At 44.7% G+C, this 22112-nt stretch overlaps 1 protein-coding gene across 1 annotated transcript in view; it reads right to left on the bottom strand.

The window, feature by feature from the left end:
- LOC105829189 (mucin-19) overlaps nucleotides 1-22112 on the bottom strand; it is a 204078-nt gene that overhangs the window by 17021 nt on the left and 164945 nt on the right. The window contains exon 2 of the mRNA XM_036289136.1: nucleotides 867-4678. Coding sequence (XP_036145029.1) covers nucleotides 867-4678 — 3812 coding nt within the window. The remainder of the gene's footprint in view (nucleotides 1-866; nucleotides 4679-22112) is intronic.

Below are 22112 nucleotides of genomic sequence, written 5' to 3'. Positions count from 1 at the left end.
CTCCGGTACGATGATCTCCGATCGCGACCACACTCGAGAGCCGGAGATCTGATCTCCATTTGTATCATAATGTCTGAGTCACATGTCGGAATGGAATATTGTGCTGTTTGTTGAAGACATTAAGCGACCTGTGTGACTCGTTTCCTGCTCGCTCCGTTAAAAAAGTTAAATTACTCTAAATTTCTCGCTTGTTCTGGTCTCTCTTTTTTTTTCATTTTAAAAATAATTATCCACGTGTGAAACTTTTTTAACACTCAATATTAAATTGCTGTTATGTTAACCACAATAGAATTGTGAAGAGCTGAGATTGCGTGTAGCTTAAGCTCTTCACGTTAAGATACTCAATTACATTTTATAAACACTACGCTTGTAAAAATTCATTTGTGTATGTAATAAGAAAAATTAGTCAACGAAATTGAAGACAAGATTTTTACAATACTTCATGTATATTTGTCAATTATGGAAATTACGCACTGAGAAAGTATCTGGTGAAATTAACCAGAATTCTGGTGAATAATCGTGTGATCAGATTTCTGGTTAATTTTAATAAATATTTTTCTCAGCGCGAGTTACTATTATCAATATCTTTCTAATAGAACATCATACCCGATATAAATCTATCCGTTTGCTTTCCCTTCAGATATCCCTCTCACGGCTGCGTTATTTTCGATATTTAAAGCGGATTCAAATCGCGCCTACCAGCTTTCCGACTCGGGAAAAGGGAAAGACGTACAAAATATCACGAATCGATCTAGAGCGTGGCGCGGCGATTCGCGCATACTTTCTAATCCCGGTTCTAAGTTAAATCGATCGCACGCGGGCGCGCTAAACCGACCTCGAAGACCCTCCCCTCCGAACTCACTCACCTTACGATTCCTAAGTATCAGTCTTCTGAGAATGAGCCCGACGCCGACGGCGATGGGAAAGACGACGAGGGTGGCCAGGATGTAGCCGACCACGGCGACCGTCTCCTGAGTGGCGATCGCGTCGCCGCCGTCGTGCCGCTTCAGTATCACGTCACTGACGTTCATCGATTCCCGCGGGCTCACCGAGATCGGCTCGCCAGCCTCGAAGAACGTCCTGTTGAGCCCGCCGGGATAATACATCGTGCCGTTGTACTCCGGCAAGATTGAGTGATGATAGGCGGGCCTGTACCTCGTCCTGTTGACCGTGGGCGCGGAGGAGCCCCTGGACGCCGTAGGGACCGTAGGGTCCTGGGAGTCGCGAGTCCCCTCGTGTTTGTCTTTCCGGGAGCTCGTCGGCGTTACGGTGGGTTCCTTGAGCCTGGGAACGGGAACGGTCGTCGACGTAATCCCGTCGATTTCCGTCGCGCTGGCGACCGTCGTCTCGGAAATCTTCTCCGTCGCCGTCGTAGTCGTAGTCGTCGTCGTCGTCGTTGCCGTTGTCGACGACGTTGAACTGTCGGAATCCACCGGAAGTGTCACTCGCGGCCGTTCCGTGCCGCGAGCGAAGCCGTCCGTCGGCCCGCTGCCGTTGAAGATATCCGACGTGTTGTACAGATGCATGATCGGCAGCACGTCGTCCTTGTCTTTCGACTTGTCCGACAAATTGCGCGCACGGACTTCCGGCGATCTCTCGCCGGACACGCGCTTTCCGTTCTCCGTCGCGTTCGCGGACGTCGACGGGGTAGGCAGGACTTTCGACTTTCCGCTCGGAGCCTCGTCCGCGTCGCTCCGAACCACCGTCGTTGACGTCGCGTCTTTAGCCCGATACCTCTTCTGGATCTCCGAGGGATCCATATTATTCACTTCCTTCGCGATGTCCGCCGGCTTCGGGGTATGAGTCTCCGTATCGGCGACAGTCTTCTCCGCTTCCGTCAGTATTCTAGGCGTAACCGGGAAAACCGGTGCCGGTGGCATCGTCGTCGCCGCCGTTGTCGTGGTCGCGACCGTTTCGTCGACTTGCTCGGTCACCGTCGCGATAGTATCGACGTTACCATCCGTCGTTGCGTTTACGTCAGTCTCGTTCGGCATCGCGACGACGTCTTCGGCATTGCTCCCGATATCACTCTCGACGTTTAAACTTGACGCGGTGACGATATCCTCCTCAGGATCGTCGGACTTTTCGAGCTCCGCGGTCGCGAACCCGTCAACAAGGACGGACGGATCGGTCGCGTCCGTCGTCTCGTCGGTCGCACTCGAATTCCGATCTAGGATCCCCATGACGGTGGCCTCCCGCGAGCTATTGTCACCCGGCACTTCGTTCACCCCGCTGGCACGCGCAGCTTCCCGTGACGGAGAATCGACACCAACCGGCACTTCATCGTCCGCAACCGCCCGTGTCCCGTTCGACGGACGTTCGTTCACCACCGACTTATCCCCAGCACCATCGATCTTCCTCTCGCTGGACTTCACTCTCCTGGCACCGCTCGGAGAAGTCAACACCCTACGGCGCTTACTCGCAGCCGAGGATTCCTCGTGGACGGTTGTTCTTTGATTCAACACCGCGCTCGCGCTCTTCCTCAGGAATCTCCGATCGTTAGCACCGTCCTCCTCCTGGCCGTTATTTCGCGGCTTGGTGTGGCTCCACTTGATCGATCCCCTGTTTCCGGTCTCCGGTAACCTGGCGGTGGATCTCGGCGGCGAGATAACGCTATCGTTCACGGCTGAATGCGGCGACTGGGGCCAGGTAGTAGTAGCCGCTCGTTGACCGGTCGCTCGTTGCTGCTGCTGCTGCTGCTGCTGCGGAGCGACTGCTCCTTTCCCCGATCGTTCCCCCACCAGACCGTCAACGGCACCGGGCAACGCTCCAGCGGCTGCGGCTGGCTCGACGGTCGCGCCAGCACTGAGTTCCGCCGGCGTTCGTGCCGGTTCTATACCGCCGTCGCTGGCACGAGGAAACAGAAGAGGAGAAGACGGCGGCGGCGGCGGTGGTTGCTGCTGCTGCGACGCTGGTTCACCGCTCGTTATCTCGGCACCGCTACCAGCACGACGACGACCAGCAGCACCATCACCACCATCACCTTCCCCTTGCCTTTCCTCCTCGCCGCTTAATCCAGGTCCGGTGTAGTTGCGCAACAATCGCGTCACGTTCGTTATCGTATAAGCGTACACGTGTTGTTGCGGATGCTGCTGAGGCCGTTGGTCCGACTCGACGACGGCGACAGGTGTGAATGACTCCACCGCCGCCGTCGTCGCCGCCGCCGTCGTCGTCGTCGTCGTCGTGGTCGTCGAGGCCGACGTCGCCGACGGCGATGATTTCGGAACGGTATCGCCGCGAACCGGTCGATCCGCGATAGGATCCGCGACCGGTTGCTGTCTAACGGTATTCCGATGGGTCCGCTCGCCCTCGATCGCGAAACTCGAGAGCCCGAGGCTGTCGTCCGGCACCACGATACGTAGCGTCGACGATTCCGTCCGCGAGGTCGCCTGCGACGTTGCCCTCTCGGCACTCGCCGATCCAGCCTCCGATTTCTCCGCCTTCGTTTCGGTGTCCCTCTCCTTCTTCTCGTTGTCCTTCCCAAAATCGCCCTTCCGGAGATTCTCGGCGGCTACGATCGAGGTGCCGTTCGGGAGTTTCGTGCTCGAGATTTCGCTCCCCGCGACGATCCTCTCCGCGGCGTCGTCGTCGTCGTCGTCGGATTGACGTTGCCGCGGTATCTGGGTCGTCGCGTTCGTCCCGGTGACGTTGGCCGCGCTACTTCTCTCTTGCAATGTCCGATCGCGCCGGACGACTTTGTCGTCCACCGCGTTCATCTCGCTCCTCGTTTCCGTACCGCCGACGATACCGGGGCTCGACTCGTTCCCCGGAATAACGTTCGACACGACGTCCGCAGCCGGCCTCGGCTTCCGGTAATACAGCCCGTTACCCGAACTCCGGAATGTATTTTTGATCCTCGACACCTGGTTCTTCTCGACCGTCCGACGCTCCGACGTCTCCAGCGCAATGTTCATCTCCTCGTTCATAATCTCCTCCACCGGCGTGGCGATCGTCGCGCTGAATCTCTTCGTGGAGTATCTCCTGCGCGAGGAAGTAGGATTCGTCGTCGACGTCGTCTCCACGGAGTTGTTGCTACTGCCACTGGACGTGACGTTCTGCGCGTCCGGTTGGAGCTTCTGGCCGAAATAAAGGAACTGCGACATATCCTCCACCGGAACGTTGCTCTCCACTGGCCGGAAGTGTTTGTACAATGACTCCGGCATCGATACGATGTTTCTCCTGCGTGTGTCCGCGTCTCCTAACTTTTGACCAACGGACACACCCGTCGGGGCAATTGGAGACGACGCTGAAGAGATATTCTCGTACGTCTCGGTCGTCGACGTCAACAAGGCTTCGTCTTTCGGTGCCTTCGTGACTCGTGATTCAATCTCTACCCCCGTGGCGTCGAGATCGATCGTGGAAACGACTTTTTCGATTGATCTCCTCGACGATTGCGGAGTTTCCTCTTCGCCTGATGTCTCCGTTCGTGCGCTCGTGACGTATGTGTTGTGCCTGGTCTCCTGGGTCTCGAGTATATCCGGAGGCTCCTTTGAACTGATATCGCCAGGCCGTGGCCTACGACTCGTGAGAGTCCTATGGTGCTCGTGTGAACGTTGATTCAGTATCTGTCGCCTTCTTGCAGTGAGAATGTTGCGTAGCGCCTGCTCGCGTTTAGCTTTCGACGACAATTCCGCATGTACGGACGTACGCCCATGACGATGATCTGCGACTGACGCGCCTGTGGACAGAGAAAAATGGAATATCTAGTTAGACATCCGACACCTTTAATTATCTCGAATAAATTTAATGTAGACACACGGTGATAACTTAATAAATATTCATGGGCAAGAAGCATAAATTTAATTTTGCTAATTCGGAAAAGAATAATTCTAAAAATTTACAGAAGATTTAAATATACATATAATTAAAAATTGAAAAAAATAGTTAAATTTTCTACTTATTTTCATGTAGATTTCTCATTCAAAAATATAGAAGATAATTTTAGTATCAAGATATCCATGAAAAATATTATTGCTTTCGGAATTATAAAATAAAGATTTAATTTGTTTCTATTATAAAAATAAAATTAATCTTTATACATCGTTTGCGATCAATATTTGCAATTGCATCAGAATAATAAATTATTACAGCTTTAATACGTTTTTCTAAAGGAAATCAATGGATAGCATGTGAAAGAGCGATATAACGTGTAACCGAAGCGATTGTAGTTTCCAGTTCATTCCGACACGGTTCTGGCGGAGAGGATTTTCTACGAATGGATTAAATCGCGACTCGCCGTTCGCGATCGTCATTCGTTAGAGCGCCCCGCGGTGAAAACCGGAAGAACATTAACCGCCTCCTCTTCACGCTACACAGCAAACGCAATTAAGCTCTCAATTATATTCGCGCCGCGCGTGCGATGTGCGAAACGAAAGAAATTCTCGAGAGAGGAGCTCTTCGAGTAACGGTGTTCCTCAGGGTCGCGGATGGCCAAGTGGGTTTGGGGTACGAGAGGTCCGGTACCGTTACCTCTCGCATTTCCACGAGCCCAACGAGCCAATAATCGTCTGTCGCGATTGTAAAAAACGGTACGAGTCGCATTCATGGATCCGACGTCTCGCCCGAGTTGATTCGAAGGCATTGAGCTATTACAACACCAACGCAAACTCGTTACAAAGTTTCAACATTAGAACATCTCTAAGTTTTATTCAATAATTAAGACGATTGAAATTTCCGTGTGATAAAATTTTAAAAAATAATCGATTTTCTTTCCGAACAAATTGACTTTCGTGAAAAATCTCGGGAAAAAAAATCATAAAGAAATAAAATTTCAGCGCAACGTTATATTACGCCAATATATCCGTAAACTCTTGCTTTAAGCCCCGTACGAACTTCTCGTCCCTCCGTGCTTATACTTGAGAATTACTCCTCACGGTTTTCTCATGGTACAATAACGTCCGCCGACAGCCATATCGTGCGGATAATGGGCGTTGCTCGTTTCGCTTCGCTTCGGAAATTCGTTCGTACTGTAAAACACCGAAGAAACGCGCGCGCCATAATCTTTACGTACAAGCTACGTTCCGCTGGGGGATCATTAAGAGCTCGTCGGCGAGGAGGATCGAGCGGCGAGGATGCTGCGCATCTTCACGAATTTATTCTCTCATTGTCCGCGTAAGCGGGCCCCCGCCGACGCGACGCCCGGCCGAAGCGGACGAACCCCGACGCTCCTCGAATCGACAAAAAACTCGCGAGGGACACGACGATACAGCTGTAACGAACTTAATTTACAGCGACGTAAAAATCCTTGCCTGTCAGCTCGTTAAAGGGTTCAATAGACGCTGTCCCGTGACGGGGCGAAACTCTTTCCGAGTGATTCTAATGCACCGTGAGAATTTAAGGCCCCATGGATTCGGAGATTATCGTGACATACGGCGGCTCGGTTTTCACCCGCAATTCTCACCCAAGGCGTTATTCTCTGTTGAAATGTTTCCTTCGAAATTATAAACTTGAAGCCGATGCGTCTTGGGAATTTAATACTCCGTGGGGATTTGCGAATATTTGCGAACCGGAACGAACGGTTATTCTTGGATGATAGAGAAATCTTGAAAGTATTTTATAAGAAGCAACACACTTAGAGAAGACGTATATAGAAATTTATTATTTTTCCAATAAAGTGCCTCGAAGTTTTCTGAAATCTCTTTTAACCCCTCGAGCAAAATGCCTCGGCTTGCTCGGAAACAATAAGATATTATTTGCGCATGTATCTTCATATGTTTACACATACGGGGATCAATTTTTGGTCGTAGGATAATAACCTGCCGCCGTGTATACGGCAATCCAAAGGCATTGCAGGCTCCACGAGCAATTCAACGTTTTAGAGATACATTTCAAACGAAAACAGATATTCCGAACGTGCAAATCGCGACGTGGAATCCGCCCCGTTGTGGGAGCCCGCTTATAAATATACACGAGTGTCCCGCCAACCTGAGCTCTGAATAATGCAGTCCACCTAATCTCAACCGAAATCGCAGGAATTGCCGTCTAACCTTCCGCTCGTTGCTGAATTTTCACCAGTCTCGAGGGGACATAAAGACCAGAAACGGTAAAACGTGACGGACAAGAAAAATAAGAGATCCCGCCGCGACGTACGATATAATTTCGGAAAATGCAAGTTAGCCCCATAAAGCATATCTCTCCCGCGCCGAACCACACGTATTACGTCATAAACACGACGTACTGCTCCAAATTTAAATTTAAAATAGACGACTAAAAGAAAAATCGTGACATATCGCCGCAAAAGCGAGAGGAAGATGGACGGAGGATGCAAGGCTCGCTGCCGCGAATGCGACCGCGTCGTAATATTTTATGTGGACACGTGTATGGAGGAAGGTCAGTGTTGCTTCTGTTCTTGTTCCGCGGGATCCCGGTTCCCCCCCCCCCTTTCCCCCGCCGAGGGTCTTGACGGGGACCGCGAGCTGACCGCCGCCGCGGCCCGCGCTGGCTGGCTGACTGCCCGAATGAACTACAATGCGGGGCACGTGAGATGACTCCGAGATGTGTCGCACACATTCGCGGGCTGGACCCACGAGAGCTGGATCCCAGATTCGACGTGAGATGCGTGCGGGTCCCGGAGTCCGGGCCGCACCGTTTCACTGTCCCACTTTCGTTACGAGGTGCAGCTCGGCATTCTCCGCTTCTCTTTTTATTTTTTTTTTTTTATTGCAATGCCTGGTTTTTTGTTTTTTTATTTTTTTTTATGTTTTATTACTGCAACATCGTGCGTCGCGATTTTAATGGCTTTGGCATAAAGGACATAAGACGCAGATCGCAGACGCGACAGACAAATAAAAACGTTAATAGTATCATTGACGATTACACGTTCTGATAGGACGCTGTCGCGTCCGCATTTGCGTCTTGTGTGGAATGGCCATGAGGCATTCTCACGCCGACGAGCGGCCTTTGTTTGAAGGGAGGAATTGTTGCCCGTACGGTTCTGTGAAATTATCGAGTGTTCACGCAGCATATTCGTGTCGAAGCGTCCGATTGCGAGAGCGATAAAATAATAGTAGCTGCGTAACAATTGGCATATTTTCCATAAACATACGCTTTAGCTCGTTTCTACGTTTCTTAGAATGGCATATTTTATAGCTGAGGCAACCTAATAAATCGTCGTAATCTCGCGCTGAGCGTTTCAATTTTGTCCATGTTCTACGATCTACGTAATGGAATATTTATTTCCGACTTTTGGTAGACATTGTGAACGTTCCAAGTTTTTAAATAATCTAAAAATCAATTATTAATGATTTAATATTTATTCTTAATTAAATTTTTGATCTATTTATGACTCAAAAGAGTAATTGCAGCTTTGTGAAAGTTAATTGTAGTCCTAATCCCAAATTTATTACAAAATCTCTTAAAACTTTCTGTAAAATATAAAACGCGCACTACGGATTTATTATCCTTCTCACGGTTGGAGAAAAAATTTTCACTATGCATGTTATGATACAGACATGCGTAATATAAAAGTTGTCAAGACTTTTAATAAACATGTCGTGCGGAATTTGCACGTGAAGCCGCAACAGGAATTAAGTTTCCCGATGCAGTTAGCAGATGTTAGGGAACAAGGTAGCAGTTGCGGCTTAAAGTATCATAATAAATATCATAATGTGTCAGTCTGTATAGCGAATATGTCTCTATTACCGGGTGCTGTTACGCAATATTGTAAGTATGGTACGTGCGCTCTAAGATATTCCATGATATTGCAGCGTGCTTCGTTGCTTTTTCATCGGCTTCCGAAACCCAACGCCGCTCGGCTAAGTGCGATCACAGCAGATAAATAGCAAATAAATATTTTAGACCTGTAGTCACAGGCACGTGTAATGCAATGCGATTCGAACTTGCAGGTGTGCGTGTTTAGACGCGCGTGAAGACCCTCACATGAAAATCTTTGATAGAATTGTTCTCCAAATGTTCACTTTTCGCTTGATTTTAAAAATAGTTTTTCTAAATCGTCCACATCTACTATAAAAATTAATTTATGGTTAATAAAGGTATTATAGTCTGTTTTCATTTAAAAAAATATTTTTTATTGTATTAAATTTAGAGTAATATTTTATCTACTTGATGATGCTGTGCTGTATCAATTAGATATACATATATTTACATTTTTAATAAATAATAATTGTTAATTATATATATTGTTGCGTGCGAGCTTCGTTGTCAACGCGAGTTTCATATTAGAAGAAATCCATATATCGATCATCAATGTCAGCTGACGCTCTGTAATGAAGTTGGAGTTGTTGTTGTTTTGGTGGTTCTTTTAAATAATGTGCTGTTTCATTTCGTGCGCGCGGTCGAGTGAAGCGCTATAATACGTTCAAGTTTAAAGTAAACTTTAAAATTAAATTTGTATATTTATATTAAATATTTCGGAGAGAAGAATTTTTTGGAATCGAAAGTCCTTCTTCGAATAAAAGAATTGATCCTAAGAATTATTTAAAGCGTCATTTTATTTCTACATATTATACATCTCCCGGTGCATGAAGAACGATCAGAATACGTCTTTTAAAGTTGTATTATTCCTCTTTGTAGAGCGATTCCCCAATGAGAATTGCTCTCTGAGCCTTCGCAATTTATATGTCCCGTTTCGAGGGGGTCGCTTTGTTGACCGGATTTTTAGGGTCGCGTTAGTCCCTCGTGTCGAAGATAACCCTTCTGGGCTGCTTCATATCTATGAATATTATCTGCGGCTTTATTCACGAAGCCTTGGCCCCGGCGATCTCGATGTCACGAGGACTCGCGCAATGGCTCAATATTGCGATATACCCGCGAGCACTTCGCGTCCCTCCGGATCGATGAATATAAAAAGAAAAGGGCAGAGTCACGATTGTGGTGGGTACTTTGATATATTTCATCAACGATTGTGATAACACAAATAATTTATTTATTTATTTACAATTTAAAATTATTTAATTAAAAATTAATCCATTACTAGTAGTAATTATAAATTCATTGAAATAATAATAATAATACACATATTATTATTTTAAGAAATTTAATTGAAAGTAAATAAGGATTAATTTTATAATATTATTAATTTAACGTTTAGATTTTATATCATTGTGAAATAGGTGTAATTAAAAATTATAACTGTAAGCATGGAGAGCATGTCGGGCATCGACACTTCTGCAAAAGTGTTACGCGGAGCGGCGGTTACAAAAGCGTATCTCACATAATAGCTAGCTTAATCGTGCCAGAATAATCTGCAACGAGCGTAACAATATGCACGCTACCCGATTTGCAAATCAGGAAAAGCTGGGCGGAATAAAAGCGGAAATGAAAGCCGAAGATCTCATAAGATCCCGCCAGACCCGGAATCCGCAAACGATCACGATGGGATCTCGTGAGTTTTTTAAAGTTCTACCGTCCAGTCTAACGTAAGAAACACTTCTACAATGTTAAGTGAGTTTTCCTTTTTCTTTTTACAATTATGTAGTAAATCTATTATTAATTATATAATAAATAATTATTATATAAAATGTTCTCTACGAAGAGAAAAGCAAATTATTTCAAGATGCGACCTGCGTGCATTTTATGTTATCAATTCAATAATTCATCTACATTTGTTTAAACCGGCGGCGCAATAATTTTGTCAAATTGAAATATGCGTATGAAAAGAATAAGAACCAATACATTTACGTATCGAGAGACTATGTCAGATGTCTCGCGAAGATATGACTTCACGAAGGAAACAGAGCGTTTCGATTAAAAAAAAAAAAAAACCCAAAATGAATTCCAGTCGGACGCACGAAGTAGCTCGCGGCGAGCGCGAAGCTATTGTCCGCGCCATTCATCACCGTTGGTCGAAACATTCGCGATCGCGTGCACCCTTACGTAACCGTTTCATACGGCATCGTCCGTTCCGGCAATTTGATGCAATCAAGGCCCGCGGGTTTAACGAATGCACGGTAATAATCCGGAAAAAGTGTGGCCCCGCGTGGCCGCGTCGCGCCGGTCGGATGCGGCGTCCAGAGGAGAAGAGGCAGGAAGTCGCCGAGCATGTTTCCCTTCTCCCGCCTCAAGAGGACACGACAAAGAGGATCGTTTTCCGCCCACGCTTCCGCTACCACGCGACGACAAATCTCCCCCGAGTCCGGCCGTGATCGATGATCCACACGGAAGCCCCGAAGGTGCGCGCTCTTCCCCCGCCTGCCTCTCGCGTGCAACTGCAAATTGCGTTGCATCCCCGCGCGGGTACCAGGATTGTAGCGAACGAGGCGACAATTACTCAACACGACCGTTCTCGTCCCGCAGGATGACGCACAATGGGCCATCGATGCGTTCTTGTAAATGTAAATTGAAATTTATTTCCCAACGGGAAAAGGCAGCCTAATGCTTGAACGAATCTTATTACTCACTGTAATAAAGATTATATTTTATTTTTCTAATGAAAACAATGAGCACTAATTAAAAAATGACATATTCAAATATTTTTAAAATGCTATAGAAATATATTATAAAGATAAAAAGAAAATATATTAGCAAACTAAAAATTTATTATTATTTAATAACTTCTATTAAACTATTGTATGAGTAACAATGTTCTCCATTATTTTAGAAGATAGATTAAAACTAAACTGACTGTCCTAATTTCTTTTTAAAAACAACACAAAATAAATGTATACTTCAAATGAGAGTCTTCTCTTGACTAAAAGATATTTTTTATTTTACTTCCATTAAGGGATCGTTCATTCTTCCGGAAATATAGTACTCGCACAGGTCGAGAGTGTAGTATAACTGATTACGAGTTCACGGCGTGGAATGTCGAACTCACTCGCAGCAAGGTCCCATTAAAGCTGATCAGATATCATCTGCAGGGAAGAGTCGTCTTCTGATCCGTGAGGGCGTACACAGTCACGGCGTGCCACAATATACGCTTCGATGCGAGACCGAAAATAATTTTATCGGCCGGCCGGATTTCTCGATTTGGTCTGCGATTCGGTCTCGGAGACCTGCCGCTGGCGACAAAGCTCGTAACAACGATAATTACGAATTGTCGGTTTTGATCGACGTAATAAACGGTTCATTAAATCACCAGCTCGCGGCTGCTCGCGCCTCAAAATTTGCTCGTTCATTCTCCGCGAATTAAATAAAATCAGTGAAATCAGCGGCGGGTAAAAGATAATCAATTTAACGCCTCAGGTTGATCTAACAATAATCGCTTAGTCACAGTGACAATTATCCTTCTTGGATTCGTTGACGTCACTGTAGCAAATGACATCTTATTGTCGTTACGATCAACGATGCGGCGACCAGTGAATTTGGATAATTAGATAATAAGGTGTTTTTCGAGAGTCGATAATAACGCGATTCCATGCAGTTGCACAATCATGATAAAACTAATGATGAGAATCGACTACGTCCGGGTCAAAGTGTTATTTTTTTAACAAAACCAGCCATCGCGTCTGGCTGGAACAAGGTGTCAATCTCGAGGTAATCGATAATTCTTTTCGACGCATCAATTATGCCGTGAGAAGCAACCTTTAATTTCTTCACGAGCGCATTTATCTCAAAAGGCTTAATAACCTCCGGCATCTCTTCTCCATCGGTCGTGAACCTGGACGCGGCCGAAAGAATGACAGGAACGGCTGATTCGTAGATTAATTTGATCGACGAGCTACCGCGGTCGCGAAGAATTATCTTCTGCGCCGATCGATAGTACGCAACGACGCGTGTTAGGCAACTGCCTGTCAATTCTTGCCTTCGTGGTCTCGCATTACCATAAAAAGGCAGATCGTGTTCCGCGAAGAAGTCCAGCGTGAGAGATGTATGCTTGCGATATTCATTTTTTATACGATATGCCACTCAATCCTATTTTTATTATTTATACGACAGTAATTAATTTAATAAATATTCTCTTTCTAATAATATTTATAATAATGTGCTTTAATGACAAACATTTCATAATTCAATCATATTTTATCCGAATTGCTCATTTGGTATTAGAATATGACAAATAAAACTATTTATGTTTTTATTCGGAATATTTTAAGTTACAATCGTACTTACACTTCAGTTCCTCCAGTTTCCTCTTCTTTTTTATATCGCTAATAAATAAAATAATAACTAGTGAAATATCGGCATGTAATTGTGCAACGATATGATTTGAGAAGACCCCAGATACGACAATTTAGAGCACCTTTCGCAGCGAGAGTTTTCTGAATTGTAATATAATCATGTCTGTATACAAGCGATTTATTTCGTGAAGCGAACATCCGTTTCCGTCGTGGATCCGCGACGGAAACACGGAGGACACTCCGGTCACTGAGCACACATAATCCTACGATAATTATATAACGGATCACCGTCCCGACAGCGATCATCGACCGACCGAAAGTCACAAGATGTTTGACAAGTCCCGTTAAAAAATTAAATATATTAACGTTGCAAAAATAAAATTATTTGGCTGTTGAAGCCAGATCTTTTTCTCTCGAGTTCGCAAATTCCTCTAATTAATAACCGCAAATCGTCAGTAATCCAAGTAAAAAGAAATATCCAATTAATATTCCAGAAATACTTAATTACGGTTAAAAAAGAATTTAAGCAATAGATGCCTTATAACATCGTTGATTATTTGATCATATTTACAAGTGTTATATCATATGGATCTTAACAACTCTGTCTTCTTTCGACAATAAACAATCTAATGATCGCAATCATATCGTAGATTCACAATAACACAACTTTATATCTTGATCAAATTAAAAACGTATTTTTACATTACTAAAAAAAAAGCTCCGTAGTTGCATATATTATTAGAGGATGTCATATATAGAGTTTTTCCTTTCAGATATACCGTTAGTAATTCTACCTGTAATTATAAGTTAATTCTCCATTAATTCATAATTATGTTAGGAAATTACATATATGATACTTAAATGCTGCGTAATTGCAGAGTCACATGATTGATTGCTGTATTTGATGGCGCGATGACGGCGGACGATTGGCAAAATTCGCAGGCGGCGAGCGAGAGAGGACGAGCGCCGCTTCCTGGACCATGATCTCCGGTTCGGATCGAGACAGGGTCACGGCCATCCCCGGCGCATTTCACGCATAAATCACTCGCGGCGCGTACGTACACGCGCGCGATTAATCTAGATAGCGACTCGCATACACACACACACACACCCGCGCGCGGTTACGCGTGCATACGCGGAGATCGTATCGAGCATAACCCGGCGCGGACCGGCCGGTTGCATAATGTCGATATTTCATTAAATCCGCGCGCGGATCGATCCGCGCGGAGGAACGTGAGTTCACTCGCGCGGCTCGAGAGCGCCTAGGAAAATTGCGCGAGGGGGAACGATAACCCCCGAGCCTGTACGAGATGAAAGCAGCATCCCTCGCGGGACCGCTTTCGATTATTCGCGTCGCCCGATATTGGTGCAATTCCGCGCCGCGCGATTTTCAACGCGAGCTCTGCGAGATCGATCCCGAGACGAAGATGTATAATGCATTCTTCTCCCGCGCGACACCCCTCCCCCCCCCCCAGAAATGATTGCGATGATGAAACGGGAATTACGGTGCCTACTGCCCGAGGAGTCTTCCGGTATATCGTCGAATCAAACTCGCGCGTATACGGTTATGCATTGAAGATATTATCGACCGCTGCGGCGTGCCGTTACGTAAGGATCTTTAAGAACGCACAATGGAGCTCTCCTCCTCGGGATGTTTCCATTAAATCGTGTATGCAGATCTCGAGGCAACAATGGAACGCGGACGGTCGAATCGAAAACTCGTGAAAAAGTGGCCGACCGCATCCCGAAACGCTTCCTGGATCGAAACGCGATCGCGATGTCGGAGAAAAGAAATTAACATATTTTTGTAAACGAGAATACCAGTCGTGCAAAAAAAAATATTAAAGATACAAAAATTATTAAAGGTATATACTGTATATTATTGCTATCACTCGTGTTGACATTCTACAGAGATATAAAGTTTACCGGAGAAAAGTGTGTTAAATAATCAAAGATTGTGATCTTTTTATGTGCACAGCTTACCGAATAATAAAATTATGAAATTCCAAAGATCTTTCGATGTGTACATTGCAATAAAGATTATTGTTGCCGCTCTTTAAGAACATTTACTTCGTCGCTGCCGTTAAAACGAGCGGCGGGATAAGGAACTTTTACGAGTGATTAATTTCCCATCCGAGTTATTACTTTTCGCCATCTTCGGCCGCACACCCACCTCGAACTTTCCAGTGGAATAGCGGTGTGCTTGTTATACCCGTAAAATAAGATGGGTAATATATAGTAGACAACGCACACACACCATCGCGTCCGTACCTGTTGCTCCGGCTCTCGATACTGTTGCCTCACAAAGCTTAACGAATCACGCGCCCGCGTGTAAGTAGCCGCGAATAATCCGCGCGCCGGGGTCCCGCGCGCGAAAAATCCCCGCGCGGTAACATACGAGCGCCCGAGGGCGCCGGGTGATTGAATATAAATCATATAAATTGCGACTATCCGGAATTAATGTACACGGTCGTGATTTAAAATACCGCAGCTCCTTTCCTCCTTCCTCCTTCTGTGTCCCCTCCCCCTTCTCTCTCTTTCTCTTTTCCGTCCTCGGTCCGGTAATTGACGCGTTATTTCCGCATCTACCGTCCGGGGCGAAAATTCATCTTCGCCGCGCGCGCGCGCGCGATCTATCCCGCGGGATCTCGAGAACTCTCTCCGCACAGCCGCCGCGTGCATCGATCCCCCTTTCGCGAAAGGAGACGCGCGATCAAGATCAACGACTCCGCTGCTCCCGCGAATGTAAGGCACGATCCCTGCGCCACGACGCGATCTTCCGTTTGGATATCGCGCGGACACACGGAGGAAGGTGCACGTATTATCGTAGTCGTGCATCGAGCTCCCTCTCCGTGTCGGGGGACAGGGATTCTCTTTTTTTTTCCGACGCTTACACGGAAATATGTAACGAACGATGGTCGCGAAAAAAGATGTACGGAGCTACGTGCAATTTAGATTTATCTACACTTCTGAGATAAGTCAAATCCGAGATAAGCGGAGTGATTGTTATTGGCGTAATAGCGCAGTTACTGCGTAATAGTTGACGAGGATTAGATTGTAAAATAAAATAAAACCCGTAATGATCGCCAAGTTCATGTAATAATCCGCACGTAAAGTACTTAACAAGTTGGCATGTAGCGCTTAATAAATGTAATAAGTATAATAGTTTGATAAGGCGATATTGTGTGTTAGATAATCGAGCTAGGAAATCGTCGAGAGAGAGAGAGAGAGAGAGAGAGAGAAGACTCCCGAGACTGCAATTATAGTTGTCGCGTGTAACGTAAGAGAATAATTTTCCTCGAAGCGCGCGAATGAGATGAGGTAACATTCGCTCGTGGATTAACGTTGCGACACGCCTCGTCCGTGGATCCGCATGAATAGCGTCGAAGAGGCATGCACCGAGATACGGCGAACTATAAATCATTTTTACGCGCTACGGTGGCTACCGGAACTCATCAAGAAAAAAATTGCAGTCTCCTCTCTCTCCCTCATTCTAATATACGTCTAACACGTCTTGTGTAAATTTAACCATGAGCGAATCCAACAAGAGAGAACGAGAGAGAGAGAGGATTAATTACGGTATGCGGCTATTGAATGATTTTTCGCCCGCTGCCCCGACGAACGGTAGTGTATTTCACTTACGTGTCGCTGCTTTGCGATACACGAGCGATCCTCAACAATTACACGGCGCGCGGCGGCTAGCGGAATCGAAAGATATAATGCGGCACCGGGTCGAGGGAAAGGAAGAATTATTTTCTACCTGATGGCACACACGCGCGCACGGGCCGAGCGTGTACGTATACGAGCGGTGGGTTTACGCTGAAACGCGCACGTTCAAGGCTATCTCACCAAGATCACGGTCGCGTCGTCCGGTGCCGGACAATCGCCATCAGTCATCGAACGATTCCCCCGGCGCACGTTACATACGGTACGTACGAAGAGTAATGGCGAAAAAGAACGGCGACACTGTACGCCTGCGATCCTTGCCGAACATACATCACTCGGCAGCGGATTCGAAAGTAACGAAGAGTATATCTTACTCGCCGTGTCTCGTTTACGGATGACCCGAGCTCGAGTTTCAGTGCCTATTTCATTTTTACATCGGCTATATTAGCATTATACTTTCCATTGTCGTGATTTGTAGTAAGATTTTGACATGGAACTGGTGGAACTACAAACATAAGATCATTATTATTACAGTAGTAATATACTGAACCATAACTGTACATGAATCCCAATGAAATATTCATTCTACTAATGACAAATTTATTAAAATTGGTCCAATGAATTATTTTATTATCGTGACGTTTTATTTGTTGTAACAAAGAATAATTCGTTACATTAGTAATTTTATTTATGGCTAGTAAAAAGGTTCAATGTAATATTTATACTATTAACAAAAAGCTTATTGTATCAATGAATTTTAGTCAACGTATACATTGATACTATGAAGAATTTTTTTTCAGTGTAACTATAAAAATGTAACCCTAATTAGATTAATTATTTTACCACGCAATTATAGTCACAAATGTCAAATAATTTTTCTCAACATAATTAAAACAGAAATACAAAAAACATTATACAATCATATATTGTTCGTTTAAAGTCTGTATACACTTTGATATACATAGGTTTACATAATAACACTCTTAAACTTTTGTTTCGGAAATGAAACAATCGAGATTATTGTGAAGCTGCAACAACATACATTTAAAAATTTTACGTGAAAATATTTCAACTTCTTACAACTGACATTTCCTTATTTTCTACATCCTACACCTGCTGCTGACGTTAAACAGTCCGGCTGTCTGAGTCTCGCACTTGCCTGAATTGATTAATGAACAATTCACTCCTGGATAGCCTCGCGTATTACATAAGCGCGTAACAATATCATTCCAGACAAGAATATAAAAGATGTCACTGATCATTGTAATAAAATAGGTAAATATATGTGACAATGTTATCTTACTTTTCCTTGAAAAAGAGATAGGAAGGAGAATGGTAATCGAAACAAATGAAATCAGATTTAAAATTAAATTCTAATCCTCTCAACCGCAACGCACCTAATTCGAAGTGACTCGTACAAAGCTGCTGCTGTGCGTAACGAATTAATTTGGATCGATCGCGCGTGCACGTGGGAGACAAATAATGACGATCTGTATCGAGAAACAGAGATCGGGATGACGTGATACTTTCGCGGGGTCCTTCGCAGGGTATTACTATCGCTGCCTAAGCCCGGCAGGACCCTTTTGTATGCGTAATTCGACTCGACGCAAATTGTAACTCGATTCCGATTCCCCGCTTATCAAAGGGGATTCATCGCGATTCTCTCGCAGGATGTCATTTCGATTTCGAGAACTCACGGCCAATAATCAGCGCCGAAGGCGATCCACGCTGTCATTCCCCGCTAATACGCGTCAAGCTCCCGCTTGGACGTTGAACCTTGATTACACGGAGAAAGATTCGACGCCTTGCGACGTCTTATATACTAATGAATTCCCAGCTGTATCTCGACGTTTCTATCCGTCAGCGAAATGAGCTCTAAAAATCTAGTGCCATATAACGGATAAATGTCTCGGTATCATTCTCGATCGATCAAACGGTTTCGCAAAGATTGATCCATTAAAAAAAAAAATAATCCAAAAAGTTATAAAAATGTTACCTGTAAAAAAGCAAAATATCTTTAGATATTAGAGTATCTAAAATGTTTATAAATTGTTTTTTGCAAAAAATTTTGAAGAATCAAATATTTTCATTTTCGTTAAAAGAACAATTAAATGCAAAATTAAATACATTAACGACACAAATGTATATAACGAATATATTCGCTCTGTGTAACGTCGCACGTTTCTCGCAGAATATCGCGAGTGAAGAGTGAATTCGAAATGAGTTTATTAAAGCAAGGCGACAAACAAGATGTTGCGCGTCGTATGCATTCGTCGCCGTTCGATTATTAAATCGTCAAAGGGCCGGCAAAGGGCCCGCGCCGAGGTACCGCTACTTCGATGACCCCCGTGGTGCGCGACGCCACGACCTATCTCCCTTTGGGTCGACCGATCGCGAACAGATCGGCGGGCGTGCATACGCCGATAATTTACACGGCGAATCGTCTTCCGGCAAGTAATGCCGCGGCTAATGAGCCCACGTGTACCGATGCGCGCGTTACATAAAGGCGCCCCGAGAGATACACGGATGTATACGATGCACCGGGCCCGATCCCGAAGTCACGACGCTCGTCCGCAAGACGAAGAGCAGCAGTCCCCGCAAAGGGCAACGCCGGTCGCGAGGAGGAGGAAGCCCCCCCCCCTTCCCTTCCCACCGTGAACGTTGCTAAGATCAGTCGCAACGATCCCGGCTATGTCGGTTAGATTGCAAACGTGTAACAATGCCCCGCCAAACATCCCCGCAGATTTATCGGCGCGGGCATCGATAACGAATCTGTGAAACACGTTAACCTTATGATTACGCGACAAACTTGAACGAAATGCATTCGCAAAACGGGAGAAAAACGTATGAAATTACGTAACGACACGACAGTCGCACCCCGTTGGATGAACACTGTTAATTTCTATTGAGTCGCCATTGCTCCTACCCAATATTTGATTAGTTTGACTAATATTGAGTAAATACTTACTTAATATATATCGTTGATTTTTTAAAATTTAACCTTCGTTGATTTATTAAAATTTAACCTTTTTATTGGGTAAGAGCAGTGGCGACCTATAAAATCGTTAAAAATGACTCAGGCCTGTTTCTACCAACGTAAATTAACTTTAATCTCGGTTTAATTTACTTGTTACCTTATTCTAATTCGAAAAATTAGAAAGAGATAAAGAATAAGTTAATCCAAGATTAAATTTAATTGAGTAAAATTTGACACTACGGGTTTAAGAGTGTAGTGCAATGCAGACAGGAGCGGCATAAAGTTAATAATATTAATTCCGAAGAAGGTATAAATGCAATGTATCCCATAAATATCAGTGGGAAATTAAAAAGCGTAGAATACGAGTATAAAGAAACAATTGCCGCGTCAAATTCGTTAGCTACTCAATCTCGTGCTCAATGTCACTCGCTTTGCTTGATTTCGCGATAGAGATCTGATCGAAAGCTTACAAGAAGGATTAGCACGAAGTAGCATAAAAGGTGTATTATTGGGCCCATAAAGAGATTTGGGAAAGGCCTCGGGAGGCTTTGAAAGGAACTCGTTGATGCATTCAAAAGACTTTCGCGGATCACCGTGTCGGGCTACTTCGGGCGAGCCTTAATGGCACGCTAATTTTTATTTTCCTTGTTCTTTCCCGCCTCTCTCGATTCCTCTGAGACAAAGCCCCCGCTAGGATAAGTATCGTAACATGTGCCAAGCCACGGGGATGGTCATAATGTATAAGCATTGAAACCGACGGCGCTACGCCTGAAACCGTCCATTGTATTCCGCGGCCGTGGTCGCGCAGGTTCAGGCAGCCTTGAAGCACCGAACCTCCCAGCGCGACAAGATGATGCATTGTTACAATGTGCGCGGGGCCTCATGCTTGGGGCCCGGCCCCGCGGGGTCACGCAGAAAATCGCGAAGGTCAAAAGGTATTTATCGTGGAAATATCTATGCGCGCGCGGTGGCTCATATACGGCGCGAGGAGGCACCGCGCGTTTCGCCTTCAACGCCGAGCGTAAAGCGGCCCCGGCTACGCAATATTATCGCACAATGTTTGAATACTGTGTGCAATATTATTGATCGTCTGGAGGCTACATTGAGTTTGTTTTGTGCAGTCTAGAGGAATATTGTACAGGCAATGTTATTGAGCGTCGAAAGGGCTTTGCGCTTCGAGAAACTTAAACTACAAGTTTCAAATTTTGTAATTACATGTATAATTAAAATTAGAATTAAGAATTGCAATTTATAATGTAATATACCAATAAATATACTGATACATACTAATGTAATATACTGTAATAAATATCGCCAAAGATTTGAAACTTCTATTTTTTGCGACTACAATTATTAACCTTGCGTTGTAAAATTCAATTTTTTCGAATTTACTTATGCAAAAGCAAATTTTTATGATATACAAACTATAATACAATTTTCACTTTTATGAGTAACATAAATGTTTAGACTTGACGATAAAAAAATTGATGTGATGCAAGTATCTTCGCAATATCTAGCCTCTATAACTTTTTTATATAATACTTATTGTCTGAGCGAAACCAGTTTTGACTACTCAGTCGAGACAGCCTCCAGGAGAACTGACATATGTTTAAATATGTTGGCCGAGCCGAAGGGCCCGCCGAGATTGGCCTCGATGCTTCATCAAGGACTCCATCCTAAACTAACCCGACCGGAGCCCCGGAGAACTGACCCAAGAGCACAAAATAAAAAGAATGCGAATCGTCTGAATGTAACGTTTCTAAGGTTACCTGCGATGATATAATTCTAAAGGAGCAGATCGTAGAGCAAATCTTCCCCCCTTTTTCTTTTCTCTTATTTTCTAAAACGTGTTTTTTCCTAGAACGATCTAAATATATTACGTAACGATGATGCGAGTCTTTCTTCATTAAGTCTTCAGGCTTTGATATAAATAAATATCACTTTTTATCGTAATAATTTTAGTCTATCACTTTTTGCCGTGAGGCAAAATTAATTAAAAAGATTGTTTAAATTTATGATTGCGAGTCATTTTAGTTTATTACCTTAATAACGGGTTACACAGTGTCACAAACTATTTCTTACAGTTATGAATTCTTGATCTACTTTTACAACAGTATTGACTTTGGCTTCGAACAAAAATTTAATTAGCAGCCAGGAATCGTTCTTCATACTTTTTAACTTTGCAGATGTAGCCATTCATTCGGCATTTAAACTCGCCAGCGGCAGAACCAGATCCGATCACGATCGACGTATGCGAATATCGATTCGCCCACGCCGAAGCTCAGCGCAATAATGGATATCGATGATGTCGGAGGAGACATCGGTATGTCCGCACGCATTCCGGCAGCCAGTTATAAATCACTGATCCGTATCTCGGTAGAGATGGGTCCCCCTTAACGAAATGGATGCTACTGTCGATTTGAATTACTACCCTCGACCGGAGAGAGCCATTG

This window comes from Monomorium pharaonis, chromosome 6 (assembly GCF_013373865.1).
Source record: "Monomorium pharaonis isolate MP-MQ-018 chromosome 6, ASM1337386v2, whole genome shotgun sequence".
NCBI classification, from domain to species: domain Eukaryota; kingdom Metazoa; phylum Arthropoda; class Insecta; order Hymenoptera; family Formicidae; genus Monomorium; species Monomorium pharaonis.
The sequence above is the reverse complement of the archived record's forward strand: the minus strand, read 5'-3'. Positions and strand labels throughout refer to the sequence as shown.